Source organism: Cavia porcellus, unplaced genomic scaffold (genome assembly GCF_034190915.1).
Source record: "Cavia porcellus strain 051 isolate PalLab524CR breed Dunkin Hartley unplaced genomic scaffold, mCavPor4.1 scaffold_1, whole genome shotgun sequence".
Taxonomy (NCBI): Eukaryota; Metazoa; Chordata; class Mammalia; order Rodentia; family Caviidae; genus Cavia; species Cavia porcellus.
Window position 1 is genome coordinate 134,093,197 of NW_026947484.1, and position 20,200 is coordinate 134,113,396.

At 35.2% G+C, this 20,200-nt stretch overlaps 1 protein-coding gene across 1 annotated transcript in view; it reads right to left on the reverse strand.

Annotated features, from left to right (window-relative positions):
* The window catches only part of Ptpn22 (protein tyrosine phosphatase non-receptor type 22), a 62,261-nt gene that overhangs the window by 34,011 nt on the left and 8,050 nt on the right, over positions 1–20,200 (reverse strand). Inside the window, exons 2-13 of the mRNA XM_063226125.1 lie at positions 14,525–14,633; positions 14,173–14,249; positions 13,765–13,860; positions 13,301–13,339; positions 11,354–11,425; positions 11,188–11,247; positions 10,290–10,432; positions 9,858–9,924; positions 8,681–8,758; positions 5,365–5,451; positions 2,402–2,478; positions 1,436–2,262 (exon numbers count right to left, since the gene is read on the reverse strand). Coding sequence (XP_063082195.1) covers positions 1,436–2,262; positions 2,402–2,478; positions 5,365–5,451; positions 8,681–8,758; positions 9,858–9,924; positions 10,290–10,432; positions 11,188–11,247; positions 11,354–11,425; positions 13,301–13,339; positions 13,765–13,860; positions 14,173–14,249; positions 14,525–14,633 — 1,732 coding nt within the window. The remainder of the gene's footprint in view (positions 1–1,435; positions 2,263–2,401; positions 2,479–5,364; positions 5,452–8,680; positions 8,759–9,857; positions 9,925–10,289; positions 10,433–11,187; positions 11,248–11,353; positions 11,426–13,300; positions 13,340–13,764; positions 13,861–14,172; positions 14,250–14,524; positions 14,634–20,200) is intronic.

Here is a 20,200-nt window from a genome sequence, read left to right on the forward strand (position 1 = left end):
ACCGGGAATCAAACTCAAGACCTTGAGCTTGCCAGGCATGTCCTTGTGCCACTGAACTATATCCCCAGCAAAGTATGTAAAATAATTTAATCAGATAAGAAGCTTTCCAAATTTAGATAAAATTTTTTGCAATAAAAGTACAAATGATCTATTAAGAAGTTTATATATGGGCTGGGGATACAATTCAGGGCTAGAATGCTTACCCAGGATGCCTGAAGCCGTGGATTCAATCCCCAGCAAAAAATAAATAAATAAAAGAAAGAAAGAAGAAAAGAAAACTCTAGCCGGGTGTAATGGTACATGCCTATATAATTCCAGTCCCCTGGGAGACTGAGGCAGAAGGATCTCAAGTTCAAGTCCAGCCTGGGCAATTTAGCAACATAGCAAGAACTTGTCTCAAGATAGAAAATTTACAAAAATGTTGGGGATGTAGCTCAGTAGGAAGGCTTTGGGTTTAATCTCCAGTACCACATACATATAGACATCCCCCATATCTGAACATTCAATAATATCATTGAGCAAAAGTTTTCTTCACTTCTTACCTACGAAGAATGATGTTTATAAATTATCTAAGAGTGTTAAACTTGTTCTTTACTTTCCCTCTTCTTCTTCCACATAAATTATTATACCCTTGGCTGGGAATGTAGCTCAGTGATAGAGCACTTACCTAAAATACACAGGGCTCTGAGTTCAATGAATCCGTGCACCACAAAACAACCACAAAAAAAAGTGTAATAATCTCTGAATAGATATTCGTATCTACTCTTGGCTCAGTTAAACAAAACAATGTATATAAAACATATAAAAGATTTCAAATTATAAAAGAGGTATCAATTATGAAAGTAAAGGTATATGTATATGAAATTCTGTATGAAACAAAGTGTAAATAAGGACTAAAATTCCATACAAAACATCCAACAGATGTTCTCATCTACCAGGAAAAAAAGGCAGGAAACTAAGTTCTCCCCTTGCAACTCCCACAGGAAAAGAATTCAGTACTTAACAAGATGTTCAACTCATTATAGCTACCCAATTGTGCAATGAAAATTTTGGGTGAAGGCGTGGTTCTGCTGATCAGATTTTTTTTTCCTGCCATTTTTTGGAAGTTGTTTCTTAAGGCTAAACTGTGGGCCTCTGTTAAACATTTCCAGAAGTGAGTTTTGCCTTGTTAGAAGCCCTTGCATTGGCACAGATCCTGTACTAGATCTGATTGCCACTACTACTACATGTTTCATGGACTATATCACATGTTTGACGCTGTTTTCACCTTATCTATCGCATCATTAAACATTACTAGAATTTATTTCTTGGAGGAGGAGAAAGAAAAAGGAATACAATTAAGCAGAGAAGAAGGTATAGGTTAAAAAGACATCAAATATTTTATAGAAACAATTTAAAATCTAAAATGGCATACAAACTTTAAAGAATAACTTACTCACTACAGCCGTCTCTTGGGTCAGTTGTGGGGAAAAATTGGTCAGAGGATTCAATGCTGAAGAGTCATTTGAGTTGTAATAAGAAAAGTGGATTGTAGAGGATGCTGGCAATGAAGAGCAAGGAAAAACAGTTCCATCTTGCTTCTCAGGTAAATCAAGAGATATTTTACAATCAGCACTACTTGGGTGCAATGATGAAAAATAAGGTTCCTCTACTAAAGACATGCCAGAACATACACCCAAAGCACTAGAGCCATGCTGCTTTACATTTAAAGCATCGGACATTTGGTGGTTAGAGTCATATGATAGTGAATGATTCAGTTCTTCTGAAGAAACATGTGCCATTTTTTTAGCTTGGAACTCCACAGGACAAGAACTGTGAGCTTGAGATTCCAAACATGAAAAATTTTCCTTAATGTCCAGCTCCTCAATTGTTCTCTGCTGTATTGATTCAAAGGGAGTTGATTTGGTTCGTGTTATTGGCCCCTTTGAATTAAAACATGTTCCTCCTGCATTTATAGATTGAGAATTAGGACATGCCCCCAACAAACTGGAGCTGAAGTCCAAACTTTTGTGCTTCTGAAGAGGTTCTCCAACTGTTAATAATGTCTTTGTTTGCCATTTGTTGATTGTGTTGACAGTTTTGTTACAACCATAGTTTAGCTCCAAAAAGTCAAAAGATGGACTTGATTTAGCAGGATGCAAAACTAACTCTTCCTTTGCACTTATTTCAGAAGTCCTAAAGTTAAAGGAAGAAACTTCTGCATTTTCCACCTTCAACTTTTGTTTGCTCTGTTGGTTCATCATTTTTGCTTCCTTTATGGTGCTGAAATAAATAAACAAAAGAGTAATGATGACACCATACCTCAGAAAGGTCTCCTCCCAGCATTACAATAAAGTGTAAGCATAATATTCATCTTGTAGACACAATTAGCCAACATTTGGATATGTAACATGATACTTACATTTTTGGTAAATTAGGAGAATGAGATTCTGCTTGTAGAGTAGGATTTTGCTCAGGAATTGAATACTTTGCTTGAATCTTCAAGAGAAGTATGTTAGAGATTGGTTTGTTGTGAAGCAATGTCAAGGAAATATTTTAATATTCAGAAGGCCAAGAAGTAATTTTTCAAAAAATATAAGGATCTAAAATAATTCATGAAAAATTTAGATAATGTTTCTGAAATATTGAACCCAGCAAACACTTGTTCATATAATGAACTCTAAAGGATTAGAATAAGAGATCAGCAGTGTTATTTAAACTAAAAAGAATTTACTTATAGTATCATTTTTTTTCCAAATATGGAATTTTGGTGGGGGAGTAACTTCAGTTTTAATAATACTCTACCGTCAGAAATTTTAGTATCTCATTCCTAAGAGTTAACAAGTATTCATTAAGCCTTGTCCTTTCCTCTTCTTGTTTTCCTCTTCTCTTTCATGTACACTGGTTTTCTTGCCATCCTTTAGCATTCCAAACTTATTTCCACATGTACTCTTCACATTGATTGATAAACTCTGGCTACAAATTTTGTATGGTTCACTCCTTTTAGTGTTCTCTGGTTTTTTGGGTGTTTGTTTTTTTTTTTTCTTTTTGGTACTGGGAATTGAACTCAGGATTTTGTGATTGCCAGAAAGGCGTTTGTGCCACTGAGCTATATTTCTGGCCCTTAGATCTCTGTTTAAATGTCATCTGCATAAGGAAATTTTCCCTTAGCACTCAACCTAATATATCCTCATGCTTACCCTGCTACTCTCAATCTTTATTTTCTTCATGGAAAGTGTCATATTATGAAATTTATTGGTGTGGTTCAGGAAATCTTACAATACTGTTCTTTGCTAACTATATCTTGATTTAAGAGATATTATAATGTAAAAATACATCATTATAATTTTAAGATATGACCTGTTATGGGTTTGGGTCACCCCTAAAGTCATGTTGAAATCTGAACCTTGATATCAGTATGATCTTACTTGGAATTTAGGTCACTGCAGATGTAATTAGCTTAGATGAAGTCGTACTGGATTAGAGTGAGCCTGAATATAATAATAAGTATCCTTCAGAGAAGAGAAAAGAGAAACATGGAGACACACAGGAGAATACCATATGACAAGGGAGTCGGAGACTGACGTAACGTATCTATGAGCCAATGAATGTCAAGAATTGCCAACAAACACAGAAACAAAGAATCAGGGAACATTGTTCCTCTAGAGTTTTAGACAGCATGGCTCTGTCAACTCCCAGACATCAGACATTGGGCTCCAAAACTTGTTAGGAGATAAATTTCCATTGTTGTAAGTGCCCCCAGGTTGTAGTATTTGTTACAGCAGCCCTAGTAAACTGATACAGACACTTCTGTACCATTCAGCAAACATTCAGTAGAGGATAGAAAAGCCAGACTGAAGTTCAATAAGGAAACAGAACTGAAAAAACACCATTAACCAAACAGACTTAACAGACATACATACAATATCCACTATATGTGGATATTGACACATTCTTCTCAAATATACAAGAAACATTTTTTGGGATAGTAAGCCATATGTTAGGTCACAAAACAACTCATAGTTAATGTTAAAAGGCACATACAGTATATGTCTCCCAATCACAGTGAAATGAAACTAGAAGTCAATAACATAAGAAGAACTTGAAAATTCTAAAGTATGTGGAAATTATACAAAACACTCTTAAAACAACCAATGAGTCAAAGAAGAAATCACAAAGGAATCTAAGAGATACCAGAGACAAATGAACACAACAAAATGGAGTTTATGAGAAAGAGTGATGCCAGATGTGGTGGTGCATTCCTGTACTGCAGCACTAGGAGGCTGAGGCAGAAGGACAAGTTTGAGGCCAGCCAAGGCTACATAGTGAGCTCAATACCAGGCTGAACTATGTAGCAAGACCTTGTCTTGGAAACAAGCAAAACACTGACAAGCTTTCTCAACAAAGAAAAGTCAAAGAACAAAAGTCTTCACTGAAAATTCTTTTCCTTCTTTACTTCTGCAGTCTTCTCTCATTACCCTCCTCCATCCTTCCCTCTCTTTCTTCCTTTTTATTTTCTTTTTTTCAGCATTGGAGATTGACTGAACCCAGAGCTGTGCACATACTAAGCAAGTACTCTTATCACTGAACTATATCCTCAATCTTTTTATTTTTTATTTTGAAAAAAGGTCTCATTAAGTCACAATATGTGACAACATGATAGACCTGGAAAACATTATGCTACATGAAATAAGAACAGAAAGAAAAATGAATGAACTCATTTATATGTGAAATTAAAACTAAAATAGAACTCATCAATGCAGAGTAGAGTGTGGTTACCAAGAAGAGGAAGGGAGGGTTTGGGGAAGATGTCAGTAAAAGGTTACAAAATTTCATTTAGACAATAAGAATAAATTTAAGAAATTTAATATATGACTACACAATATAGTGTATGCTTAAATTTTAAAGAACCTAGATTTTAAATGAGGTAATGAATATGTTAATTAGCTCAATTTAGTCATTCCACATTGTATACATATGTCAAAACATCATGTACACCATATTTATTTAAAAATTTAAACTTAAAGATTTTAATCAGACCTTAGCAATTAAAATAAAGCTAGTGTATCCCAAAAAAAAATCACTCAGCTCTGATCATTTTATATTTGTTACTCTTACTTCTAACTTGCAAACAGTTATATAAAATATGAGATCAGAACATAGTTGCCCTGTATAAATAACTTTTCCAAAATTAGCTTAAAATTGTATATGGTAACCAAAAGATTAATTTTCTAAGTTAAATTATCTAAAATTAATTATCTGGTACAGTCTCATGCATATCGGACACTACAATTTAGCTGTGACAATAGATAAGTCCTACAATTAATCTGAGATCCTTGGACCAAAACCATGAAAAAAATGTTGTACTACTAATTTAAACTTTACCTCTCTTCCAGACTGTTTATCTTCAATAACATCCACATGTCTCTTAAAAAGTTCTAATACTGCACTGTAGACCAGTTCATACTGTTCCTGAAGAGGATCACAAACCAGATCAAATGAGGAAAACCAAAAAGCTTGGGGAGCTACTAAATAAGATTCAAGATTATGAACCCCATCAAATACTTGAAAAGATTATCAACAGTTATTAAACTTTTTGCTTATATTACCCATTTAAGATTCCAAAGAAATTGCTAGAAATTGTTAAATATTTTGTTTAACTGTAGCTAATGTACAAATATTTTATGGCACGTTTCTTTTATGCTGTAATCCAACTTTCTTATTTATCTTTCTTCCTCCATCTTCCCTTCTAATTCTGTTTTTCTTTGTACACGTTTTTAATAGTGTGTTTCACTCTAAATGTATTTTTTTTATTTAAAGAAAAAAATAAAACAGTATAAGGGTACAAGTAATACAGAATTACAAAAAAAATGGTAAAAAATCACTAGTTAATAGATTACGTATGTCATCTTAAAAATAGTTGTTCAAGTTACAGGATTAAAGCATACATCTTAAAAATAGTTGTTCAAGTTACAGGACTAAAGCATACACTTAAATGGTGAGACTACAAACAGTTGTGTTCAGTGATCCAACAAAAACTCAGTAATATGGTCATCTATCTTAACACACCTAAACACACTTGCAGTTGTATCCTTTAGAGCACTTTTTTTTTCCCTCTCTTTTTTACAACAAAATGTATACATTTGGGTTTTATTACTCCCATAGTTCTTATTACTTTTTTTTGAAGAGAATAAAACCAAATATGACAAAACAAAGCAGTCAGTCAAAACAAAGGATAAACATAGCACATGATGTAAAAACAATACAAGGTTATCAACAATGGTTACCATAATGCCTCTTGCTGCCTTAAAAAGAATTGCCTATATCATTAGGTATACACTAAATGTATTTTTGTAAACTATCTTCTTCTTTCCTGGAAAAAAGTACATGATAGTTGATATATAGATAAATAGCTCCAATATATATTATCTAACTTCACTCTCATAATTACTCCATGAAATAGGTAGGCTATTATACTCATTTATAAACAATTTTTCCAGTATCATTCAGAAATAATTTCTGGGACTTGGCATAGAAACTAAATCTTCTAACTTTTAGTTTAGGGTGTGCACTTAGATCAAGTTGCTAAAATTTTGTCCTAGTAAAGAGACCGTAGGAAAGTAAACCATTGAATAAGCTTTGGAAATTTGTGGTTATATAAAGATTTGCTGTAGAGAAATGACACTTACTATTATAATATTATGGGTTTTTACTACTCTGCTTTTGCCTCTGTACCAGCTCAAGTATTTTCTCTGACACTTTACATAATCTTATACAAGTAAAGAACAACTTTTTTAAATAGTGATTTTTATCAGGAGCATCATGTAGTCTGTATTACCCAACATCAATGTTACATGCTTTAATTTTTTTTTTTGAAAAAGGAATCAGACAGGAAGCACTCGTCTGATTATAGTGCCATTTTGTGGTTAAAGTAATGTCAGATAAAGCAGCTATGACTCTTAAGATATTTGTTCAGTTAGTCATTGACAATGTCAATATGTGAAGGCCTTTTGAGCCATCTTCTAAACTTAAAAAGTAAGCCTGAAATGGAATTTTCTGAATGTGTTATAGTTTTATTTAGTGTTATAACTTATATAACTAGATTACATGCTTCCTAGAATCTTTGTACATTTACATGGATCATTATCCTTTCAAGTCTGATAGAACTAAACCAACTAATGCTTTCACTTCAAATAAACTTTCCCCCTTATAGGCTGAATATAGAAAACACCTACAGTCGACACATTAAAAAAATATTTTTTTCCACAAGCTATTAGTGGAAAACCTGTGTGGGCCAAACAGATCGGTTATATTGTAATAGCTCTTCATTTTCCCCTTCAACTCACAACTTCTAGATTAAAATATCTAACCTGCCACTAAACAAGTGGTAAAACCACTTGTTTTACCTGTAAGCCTGAGAACAAGTTCATTTATAAGTGCCAGAAACACTAGATTCTGATCAGTTATGTTCATTAAGTTATTTAAAAGTAGCTCTAGAAAAACTAGGCAAAATCTCTTTAGATATCATAAATATCAATTAACAGTTTTTGATGAATCAGTTAGTAAATTCTAACTTCCATCTTAAGGATGGAGACCATATAGAAATAAGGGCAAAAATATTGATGTAGAAATAAGGGTACAGAGGCCAGAGATGCAGCTCAGCAGCACCAGCGCCTGCCTGGCAAGCACAAGGTCATGAATTCAATCCCCAATTCCAAAAAATAGTATTAAAAAAAAAGAAGAAGAAAGAAAGAAATATGGGTATAGCTGGGCATGGTGACCCACTCCTGTAATTCCAGCACTCAGGAGCCTGAGGCGGGAGGATCGTTGCAAGTTCAAGACAAGCCTGGGCTACAAAGTGAGCTCAAGGCCAGTGTGAACTGCACAGTGAGATCCTGTAACAAAAGAAGATGAAAATGAAGAAGAAGAAGAGAAAAAAGGAAAAAAAGAAAGGAAGGAAGGAAGGAAGGAAGGAAGGAAGGAAGAAAGAAAGAAAGAAAGAAAGAAAGAAAGAAGAAAGAAAAAATTAATGCTATGGCCAGATTTAGGCCAGGAAGAGAAATGAAGAGCACTCCTGATAGAATGATTGTGGGCAATCCACAGGGGATTTGGAATTGTGATATATAATAGAGTATGGTTGTAATTATGGTTTTCTAAAGAACAGGCAAAACTCCAAAAATTGGTAATAGTGACTTTCTCTAAATGTTAGAAAGGTGGTTGCTTTTTAATTTAATTATCATTGCTTTCTGAAATAAGCATATGTGCTACCTTTACCAGATTTGTTACTATCTCCTAAAATAAAAAATACAAATTCCTCATTTTCTATGGCTTTAGTGATGGTTTTATTACAAAATTTCACATTAATGTGACTCTAAACACATTATTAAGAGTCACAATAAGAAACAATATTTCAGAAAGAAATAATAAGTCAGCTTAAATTTTTAACATCTTTTATAAATACAAATTACTATATTCTTAACATTTTTTAAACAGAGGGTAAAATTTAAGGAATGAAAAGAATTTGACACAGGACAAGGGATGCATGAAAACTATCAGGATAGTCAGAATTAGAGAAATGTGTTGAGCTTTAAAACACTACACAGTAAATTGCTGTTGTATTTGAATAGTCAGTTATTTTTGTGCATCTATAGATGGAGCAAGACTCAAACACATATTCTGAAATGTTCACCATAGTTCTTACCTGAGTTTGAACTAATGAAGGTCTCTGTGTTCGCATTTCCTGGATTAAACTAAAAATGCTGAACTTCTCAGGAATTATCTATCAAATAAAAGGGGAAAATTTATTTCTTTTTGTCATTTGTTAACAAAGCATTGTTACTTTCTCATAATCTTGTACTTCTGTGACATCTGCTCTCCTAACAGGGAATAATAACAAAAGAAAAACGCATTGTAAAAACAAATGTGACTTCCCAGCACTTGTATCATAATGTAGAGACTAGTGTTTTCTAATGTTTTTAGGGTCATCTAATGTCTGAAACTAAAGACATGAGAGATGAGACTCAGCAGATGGGCCAGGATGAGAGCTTTGTGAAATAACAGAAATGGACAGATAGATCCAAAACCCATATTTTAAACTTCATATTTTCCTAATAGCTGTTAAAAATGATTTATGAGCCAGGCATGGTGGTGCACATCTGCAATCTCAGCATTCTGGGAGGCCGAGTAAATTCTGTAGAATTAAGAAAAACTGCAGTTTGAATGCAGTCTGGGCAATTTAGCAATTTAGCAAGACTCAGTCTCAAAAAGTGAAAATAATGGGGATGTAGCTCAGTGTAAATGCCCTGGAGTTAACCCCTAGTATCACAAAATAATATAGATATAGAGATATAGATATAGATAGGGATAGGGACAGATAGGTAGAGAGAAAGAACACAACATATGATTCAGGTTAAGTTGAGACTATCTGCTAAACAGTTTGGACAAAGGAAAAATAAGTATGTACTTTAGGACTGTAGCTCTTAAATTTTAGCATACATCAGAATCACCTGGCGAGCTTGTTGGGCTATATCTACAGAACTTCTAGATGAGTCCATGGTATAGGGCCCCAACAAATCCCTGGTAATGCTGATGCTACTTGTCTGGGCACACTTTTCAGTGCTGGAGATCAAACTCAAGACCCTACACAAGGTAGGTGAATGCTCTTTCACTGAGCTGCACCCCCAGCTTTTGGGACCACATTTTAACCAACCTAGGAACTACACCAACCTATGAACTAATTTAGTTATCTGATAGAGTATGCCTACGAGTAAATGTTCTATAAAAGATGAATTTTGAAGATGTTTTGAAACACAAACATATTCTTCAATCTGAAAGCAATGGAGTAAACAAATAGGAAGTGCCTGCTGAGAGAGACTCACCCCGTCTTTTAGCAACATCCATGTATAATCAATAGCACAAATAACACCAGTCCTTCCACAGCCAGCACTGAAATGAAAGAACACAGTAGATTTATACTTAGAGAGAGTAGATCATTGACAGTAGCTGGAAATTTTCACCATGACATTTGAGGAAACTCAAGTGGAGCCTATGAAGAAGATTTTCAAACCCTACTATTTTCCAGAGCATGTTTATCACACCACAGTGAACCTCAGGACAGGTCCATAGCAACATCTCACAACAAGAGTCACTAAAGCTATAATGTTCACAAGCAACATCAGGAAAACATGAATTTAACATTGAGGTTGAACTTCTTGCAGTTTGTCTCTGCTACTGACCTTTTGCTTTCAACTACAGAGTGTGACTGGATCTTTGGTTTGTTCTAAGCAGAAGGTTCACACACAGCACCCTACCTGCAGTGAATGCATATGGGAACACTGTCGTCTTCCTGGTAGCCACGCATATCCCAGATGAGCTCAAGAATAGGGTCTACAGATGAAGGCACATCATGGTCTGGCCAGTTCTTATAATGAAACTGGTAGATAGTTCGAGTTTCCTATGAAAAATAGCCTGAATGAGAGCAGAGTTCAAGGTTGGGAGTGCCTAACCTAAAAAAATAGTCAGCCTGGGCTATTGGTACATGCCTTTGTCCCAGCACTCTGGGAGGCTGAGGCAGGATGATCACAAGCTGGAGCCCAGCATGGGCAACTTGGTGAGACCCTGTCTCAAAATAAAAAATAAAAAGGGCTAGAAAACAGCTCATTGCAAAGGTCCTGAGTTCAGTCCCTAAAACATCATCATCATCATCTGACTAAGTATATATGTTCTTTTGGGTAATTTATGCTCTTTTCTTCTCTATAGGTCCAGTTGAACAGATGCCTTACAAATAAGTGATTTGAGGCTAACCCAAACCATCCCATTCACAAGAGGAGGTAGATATGAAAATATTCCAAACCAGATCTTCCCAAATAATGTGTCTTAAATGGGTCACAGACATGCTGATACACTAAACTCTTTGCTTCAGAAAGGATAAATAGGGCTTAGGGAAGCCTGAACTCACAAGTTGCTTCCCAGTCTCTAACCACAGCCTCTTTTTACCCCATGAGTATCATCATTTTATATATGCTCCATGGTGTGGGACAGATTAGAAAGCAGAGATTATACCAGAGATCTCTTTTAATATGAAGACTTATTCAGGACATATTCCCCACTATTCCCCATACTCTTTTGTCCAGAACTGAGTCACACACATATATCTACCTGCTGGGTCTCCAGAGCTGTTTGAGGTTATCTTTCCTATCCTATACTTACACTGTTGAACTTGGCTTTTAGAGTCCTGATTATATAATCAGATTTCCTCTTTTCAGTTTCCTAAGAAAAAGAAGATTAAAACATTAGCAATTTCAAAAGCACATTCTCTGTAAAGTAGATCCTGGAGGCTTTGCTCTGTCACAATGGGAACTGACATCTTACTTACACAGGATATAGAGAAAGGGCCACACTGCAGCTGCATCTGTCCTGGCTCAGCCCAGTAGCGCTCACACTTTTTCTGTTGCACAAAGCAGAATATAGTGATTTCCCTTCATATATTCTAGTCTCTTCTGGGAAATAGAACCCATTCCCTTATACAGAAGTAGATTCAGCTCTATGTCTTTCACTTTAGGTTAGACACTTTCAACCCCCTTGGGCTTCAGCCCCAACATCATAATCTGGAATCTCCCAAGAAAGCAAAAGCAAATATTAAAGAATATAAGAACTGGGGCTGGGGATTTAGCTCAGCGGCACATAGCGCCTGCCTTGCAAGCAGGCAGTCATGAGTTCGATCCCTGGTACTGATAAAAAGGAAAAAGACAAAAAAAAAAAGAATATAAGCACTGCAGACTTTCCAGAGGTCTGAAAAAATTAGAAATAGGGTTTTTGATCTATATTTCAGTATTTCAAAAGAACTAAAAGAGAACTAAGTATGGTGGCACATGCCTGTAATTCCAGCACTCAGAAGGCCGAGGCAAGACGATTACCACATGTTTGAGGCCAGCCTGAACAACATGTTGAAAACTTGTCTCAAAAAAAAAAGAACTAAAGATTCTATTTAGATTGGTTTTTGGTTTGATTTTGCTCTTCCTGATGGAATGGACAACTATTGTGATGATAACAAGATAAACCATGGCCAGGGATTTAGCTCAGCAGCACAGAGCCTGCCTGGCAAGTATGAGGTCGTGATCTTCAGTAAAAAAAAAAAAAAAAAAAAAAAAAAAAGTATAGTAGCTATTGTTGTTTTCCTGGTATCCTGCTGTGAAGTTCTGTACCAATTTTGCTGCATTGTTTTGATTGGTTTTGTTCTGTCTTGCCTTGTTGGATTTTACTAACTTTAAAATAAATAAGAACTGAAGAAGCATATATGTATATTAAAGCAGCTGTACAATCCAAATGAAACACCAAATTTCCTTGGTTTAAATCAGAATTTCCATCTCAGAATGGCAATAATAGTTTAGTACAGTGATACTGAATAAAAATGTCAGTCACATGTGCAATTTTAAATTTTCTAATTGCCAAATTCAAAAATGAAAAAAGACAAAATTAATTTTAATAATATATCTTAGCCCATATGTCTATAAATCTCTACATGTAATTAACATACAATCATTCATAGATACTTGAATTGTTTTTGAATTTATCTTCCAAATCCTGTCTGTATTTATACTTATAGCTCATTTTATTTACTATGCTAAATCTTCATTGGAAATATTTTCTTTTCATTTATATTTAAATAAAAGTTACATTTGAAAAAGTTTCACTTGCTCAAATGGTCCCAAATAAACTGAAAGTTTCCCAGTAACTGAATTAACCATATTTTAAAATTTAAACCAATTAAAACAAAATAAAATGATTGACTTCCTCTGTCACACTAGCCATATTTTAAGTGCTTAGTTAACTACGTGTGGCTAATGGATGTCATTTGGGATAGCATAAAACTAGATGCTCTGAGCAGCAGCTATAGATAGCTGATAAATGGAAATGAGAAAGAGAATTGTTACTTTTAAAAGTATACTTTGTTTCTACTTTATTTATTCATTTTGGTTTTTTGAGACAAGTTCTCACTCTGTAATTCAGACTGGCCTTAAACTCACTATTTAGCAGAGGCTGGCCTTAAACTCGTGGTGATCCTCCTGCCTCAGCCTACCAAGTGCTGGAATTACAGGTGTGCAGCTTCACACTCAGCCTGTTTATACTTAAAACACAGAGTCTCCAGGGGAAACAAGATCTTGAGGGTGCAAAACTTCTGAGTCCTGTGGCATTCCCAAACTGAAAACTAGAAAGCTAGCATGATGTTTTTAAACTAGGCACACTTAAGATAAATTCTATTATCAATTTTTTCCATTTTCTTCTTTACTTTTAGATCAACAGACACTAGAAAGTGACTCACCTTTCCCATTTCAAACTCCATACATGCCATAACAATGATCTGGGGGGATGAAATAGATAGAAATTTAAAACATCTTTAAAGCTAGAAAAAAAGATAATACATGGGCTCCAGGCTCAGAAAGTGCACATCGTTTTTCTGCATTGCTTGGTTTGCTTCTTAACCAACAAAGACATCCTGATAACTTATATTCTTCCTTTTTTCTGTCCCCACTTCCCTTTTCTCTATTCAAATCGGTAAAGCCATGTTACTAAAAGGGCCTGTCAAGGTGTGAACTTTCATTTCCTTGAACAAAAATGACATTGTCATTTTAATAAAAAATGCCTGAACCCTGAAATTCCAATGATTAATTTAAAAAAAAAACAAAACAGATTTGGTAGACAAGAAAATCCATCATGTCTAGACACTCTACCCACTTTTACCCTAAGAACTACAGAATAAAGTAACAGAAGCAAGTCTGTGTTTACCAGAACACTGTATTCCCAAATCATTCTCCAAAAGTCCAGAAGAGTTGTAGGCAAAGGTCCCTGTGTGGCAATATAAGCCTTGGGTGCATACACTCCCTGCAGAGGAAAAGAAGTTATATCAAGTGACTGCAGAAAAGACAATCTTCTTCTCACCTAACCCTCTCCCCATTCCCTTTATTTGTTTAGCTTGTTCTTTATTTTTTGAGAAAGGATCTCACTATGTAGCTCAGGCTATCCTTGAACTCAAAACTTACTATGTAGACCAGGGTGACCTGGAACTCACAGTGATACTCCTGTCTCAGCCACCCAAGAGGTGGGATTGCAGGCATGCGCCACCACACCCAGCCTCATTCCCTTTTTCAAAAGTTTCTAGAGAATTAGGAATACTTTTATTTCTTTTCAGCATACCTTAATGAAGTTGGCATTGATGTAGCTAGAATCCTCATCAGAAGTTATCAGGGACAGCTCTACCCGGCTATGATCATCTATAATAAAAAAGAAAGAAAGAAAGAAAGAAAGAAAGAAAGAAAGAAAGAAAGAAAGAAAGAAAGAAAGAAAGACCATGTAACTAAGAAGGCTGACAGCGGGCTAAGTTATAGCCTAACACTGTGAATACTGGGTATAGTTACATGTTGGACTTTTCTACAGTCATGAATAAATGCCATGTTCTAAGATTATGAACACAAGCAGCAGGTAAAAAAAAACAAAAATGCTTGACATTGAGAGGAGAGATGTACTTACAGGGAGAAATGGAACTTACACGGCAAAATGTCCTTATATCTGTTTTTTTTTATATTCATGGGCTTCTGAGCCACAGCTGTAGGGTAGGTTTTGTCTGCTTTGAACTTGGTGGACTGCTTTTTCAGCTTCTGCAATAAAATTTCAAGAAAAATTAATTTTCCTTTAAATAAAAGGGGGTAAGAATTTACCTCTAGAAAGTTTTCCTATTCCATTTCAATTATTTTAGCATCCTCTGGGGCACATTTCATTAAGGACAGGGATAAAGACAGCACAATTCAGTGACATTTGGAGAAGTGAAAAGATCATACTTAACTGCAGCTGAGCCACAGATAGTTAAAATTGAAAGGTGAAATTGGTGCATATTTAAAAATATATATTTTCTGAAAGTAATCTGTATATTCTGTCCAATGGGAAGATGTCAAAAATTAGGTTTACTTCCCTTTTGCTACTATTCAGGTCAATGATCAAAAGAAAATTATTAGGTTCCGTTATTCTTCTTACTCCAGATCACTTTTCACTTTTTTTTTTTTTCTTTATTTTGTGGTACTGGGGATTGAACTCATGACCTTGTGCTTGCCAGGCAGGCACTTATGCCACTGAGCTAAACCTCCAGCCCCAGATCACTTTTTTTTCTAAGTGATCATGCAGTTTAGTTTAATAAAATCTCTCTATATAGTAAACTTTGAAATATTTTGGTTCCTAAGTAGTCATTTTTTTAATGTGATTCAGACTTCAAGCCTACACCCTAACCAAATAATATTCTAAACAGTATTGTATTTTGTTACTCAGACAGGCAGGCAGGCAGGAAGGCAGAGAGAGAGGGCATGAATCATCGAGACAGTGAAGTAACTTCTTAAAATTATTCTTGTTTTCCAATACTGTAAATCAAAACTTCAGGTCATAGGAAATGATAGTTCTTGACTCCTTGTTGTGAATCAATCTTATCTCATTTATCATTCAAAGAAACTATTTCTCCTGGGTCTGCATTTTGTGAGGCCCAGTCAATTTGCAAATGGAGGCTTTTAACTTCCTTATGAAATTTCCTCCTTCCTTGTTTTTTATTAGTCTACATTATCTTGGTTCTCCTCTTTCTATGACTTATCCTTCTCACTTCCTCCTGTTTTCATCTTGCATCTCTGTACTTACTTCGTCTCCTAACTGAGAATTACCTGAAGTTCCAATGTTAAATCCTCAATTCTCTGCTCTTCTCCCACTATATATGTATTTTCTCAGTTATATATCCATATGGCATACCAGCATTTGTTGATTTAATGGATTAAAATCAAATTATATTTCCAATCTCTATTGGATAAGTCTCAAATTTCTTCATCAAAATTTTCTTACTACTTAAGTCTCAAATAATCAACCATATCCTAGACAATTTTTGTTTGTTTGATTGATTTGGTTTTTTTTTCTACCAGGGATCAAACTCATGACCTTGCACTTGCTAGGCAGGTACTTATACCACTGAGCTAACCCTCCCCCCCAGTTTGGTTTGTTGTTGTTGTTTCTTTGTTTGTTTGTTTGTTTTTTTAATGTACCAGGGATCGAACTCACAACCTTGTGTTTGCCAGGCAGGCACTTATGCCGCTGAGCTAAATCCCCTTGTTTGTTTGTTTTTTGAGATGGGGGTCTTGTTAAATATTTCAGGCAGGCCATGAATTCAGTTATGTAGTCCGTGCTGACCTCAAACTCACAGCAATCCTCTTGCCTCAGCCTCCTGAGTGCTGGGATTACAGGCAAATACCACCACACCCAGATGCTACACTAGTATTTTATTACTGCCCCAGACTCAGCACATTTAAAACTAAAATCAACAACATCCCCCTTTAAATATGAATGGCACTATTTTCATCCCAAACAACCATACAACAGAAACTGAGAGTCACTTTGGGTTCCTCCTTTCCACAGTTCCCAAGTCAGTTTCAGTTAGCCTGTTCAACTGACTCTGTCCATGCAATGTCTGGTGTCAGCCTTCCTTCCCCAGTTTATTGGGGATCCTGAATTTAGGCCCTTTCCTTTGGGCATTCTTGAACTACCATCATTGCTCCTTAACTCATCTCCACACATTTTTTTCTCCACTTGAATTCACTGAGTGTAATTATGCCACATCAATTTATGCTTTTCTCGTGTCTTTTGTGCTCAAAACAACTTCAGTGAATCTATTTTGCCACTACGGAGCCAGGTAAGGTGCTCCTTAGTTGGATCCTAAGGTAACTTTCCCATATTTTTCACTGTCCCCAGTTAAAAAGCTTCTAAAAATGACTTCTAGGTTCCTTCATGATTGCACAAATTCCAAAGACCAAAAAAAAAAAAAAAAATTGCACAAATTCATAGCACTGACAAATATATGAAACATGACTTCTTTAAAACTTTTTTTCGCATAAATACATCCTTTGTACAGCTTTTATAATTCTCAGCTATTATTATGGTCTCTCCCTTCCCAGCCCCCCCCCAGGGTGAATTAATTAAGAGAAATAGGAAAATAAAGAATTTTTCTCATGTGACTAGCAACAACAACAACAAAATTAAAGAGGATTTTTACTGTTGTTAGTGAAAGTTTCTTGCCCTAGAATAAGTTACTGTACAGCTATGGTGATGGTCTAACATGGCGGAAGGCCAAAGCAGGAAGCCTACCACTTCCTCCTTCTTCCTCAGCCTTAATTGCAACTCCCCTTCCTGTTTGTGCGTGAAGAAAACTCCAATCAGCTCCTCGTGCATCATCAATGCCCGCCCTAAGCGCCACCCCCAGTCAGAGGTTTTATATATATAACCATGCCCCACATTTCCAGCCAGAGAAAGCCAGGCTGCCCGTGGTCATGGACTTTCTCTACATCCTTGGAATAAAGGCTATTTTTACTTTATAGTCTTTCTTTCATCACTCTGAAAAGTCTTTCCAGTTAGTTGCTTATATTTCCTACAGTGTTTTCACATGACTATGTTGTGTATCTATAGGTAACACTTTACCCAAGGAAACTTTTATTAAGTGATTTTAACAAAGGGTGTGGAAAGGAACCCTAAATTATAAATATGATGACACCAAGAAAAGAAAAACAGAAAAAAGAGGATGTAGAGATAAAAATTTGATCCATAAAATAATTCAAATTCATTAACTTGCCAACTTCAAAACTGGCTCAAGATAACTTGATATATATCCAAGAGACTCCCAAAGGAGAAGAAAAAGAAATTATAACTTGTTTTGAGCTGAGAGTTCATAACACATTACCAACTATCCAGAGTCTAAGTAAATTGATAGCTTATAAATACAATAAGTAGGTCATTAAATTATTTTAACAAACCAGCGTATAAGAATGTAACCTGTTTCCAGTAAAGGATTCCACATGTAATGAACAGCCAGTGCTTGCTTATTTGTGTGTATATTGTTCTAATGATTTTTTTTTTTACATTTTAGAGTTTGGTCAGACACAGGAAACCTATTCAAAGCAGGTACACAGTCAATTCTTAAGTCATAGTTTTTTTTTTAATCTTGGTTTGAATTCTTGTGAATTTTCATAATTGAATTTGGAAGGAGAAAGATGCCAAACTGATGTTTGTACAGCATATTTTTATACCAACATGGATATACTAGTGGACTACTTTGGGAAATGAATTAAGGAAATAGCACAAGCATATAGAAGACTATAAAGTATTTATACCCCTATTTTTCAACTCCTTCTGCTCTTAGGCACCTTCAGAAAAATGATTTCACAGTGCTCGGGCCTGCTGAAAAGATCTCAAGTGCCAGAATGGTTCTTTTCAGAGATCTCCAGAAATGACTCCAGTGCATTCTCCTTTGTTATGGTTTTTATTTGTTTTGTTTTTGCTTTGCTTGTAGAATGGTTTCTAGATAGAATGCTATAGGTAGAAGCTTTTCTATAAGGTATGTTTATATGATTTTGATAAAAATACTGATAAAGGTTATTCATATGTGTGTAATCTCTGTGTGTTTAGCTTTCAATGTGATCAACAATGGAGCAGAATGGCTTTTTTCTTTTCCTAGTCCTTTGTTCTTCAAAGGGTCACCTGGCTAGATGACAAAAGATAACACTCAGCAAAATATCACACAGGAAATACCTACAGAACAGTTTACTTAGAAAGTATGGAAGATTTAATCCTCCTTCTCCAAGATGTCTTCAGGGGGTCAGATCACTGTGAAGTCCTCCTTTTTTTTTTTTTTTTAAATTTTATTTAAAGAGAAAAAGAAAAAAAAAAACAGAAAAAGGGTACAATACAGAATTAAAAAAAAACAGTAAGAAATCACTGGTTAATAGATTACATATTGTCATCTTAGAAATAATTGTTCAAGTTACAAAATTAAAGCATACGAAGTGGACATTCAAACAGTGAGACTGCAAACAGTTGTGTTCAGTGATCCAACAAAAACTCAGTAATATGGTTGTATATCTTATATACTTAAATATACATGCAGTTATATCCTTTAAAGCACTTTCTTTTCCTTTCTTTTTTACAATAACAATTACACATTTTGGGTTTTATTACTCCCACAGTTCTTATTACTTTTTTTTTTTGAAGACAAACCAAATGTGACAAAACAAAACAGAATTAGTCAAATCAAAAAGATGGATATAGGGGGCTAGGGATTTAGCTCGGCAGCATAAGCACCTTCCTTGCAAGTGTGCGGTCGTGAGTTCAATCCCTGGTACCGATAAAAATGAAAAAGACAAAAAAAAAAAAAAAAAAAAGATGGACATAGTACATGATGTAAAAATAGAATACAAGATGATCAACAATGGTCACCATAATGCCTCTTGCTATCTTTAAAAAAATTGCCTATATCATCAGTTATAATAAAATTGAACAAAACAGTACAGAACTAAACCAATAAAACTGAAACACTGGAGACATTACAGGACTTCAAAAGAAGATAATAGTCAAACCAGAATGGGCATCATAGTGAATCTTATTGTCTTCAAAGTAGTTGCCTATACCCTCAAACTTAATACTATCAGGCAAACAGAATAGAGTAAAATCAGTCAAAACAAGATGGTGAGAACAATACAGGACTTCAAATCAAGCTAATAGGAAATCAAAATGGTTACTATAATATATCCTGCTATTTTTTAATTTATTTTTTCCCTTCATTAAAAAATAATAAATAAATAAATAAGGAGATTGAGATAAAAGAGGACATAACACAACAGCACAGGTCAGAACAGAACAATTTAAGCAACATAGTGTTTCACCACAAGATAACCCGACATAACAGTAGTTACCATAGTGCCTTTTTAAATTCCTGTCCTCTCGCTAGCAGGTCCCAGGCACCAATTCCCAATAGATAACAAAAGAGTAATTTAGAGTGAAAGAACTGAGGCTCTAGGGAGGAGAATGTCTAAAAGTAGGAGGAAAAATCAGGACCATGGGTGGGAGTGGGGGTGGGAGAGATGAGGGGTGGAGTGGGCTCTGGAGAATTGGAAGAAAAGATATCAACTGATGTAAGTATTTCTCTGCCCAGCATGAGGTAGGGGAGAGGAAGTTTCCAGGAAGAAGAACCATCCAGAGGGATACGGAGAAAAACTACTGAGAGAATAAAGTGAAGAGCCCATATCTCATTGAGGGGCCCTGAAATAGGGTGCAATATGTGAGAAGATAAATTCCATGTGTGTTTCATAAGCTTGTAAATTCATTTGGTTCCCTTCCAAGAAAGAACAGAACTAAAGACCTGGCCCTAGAACTC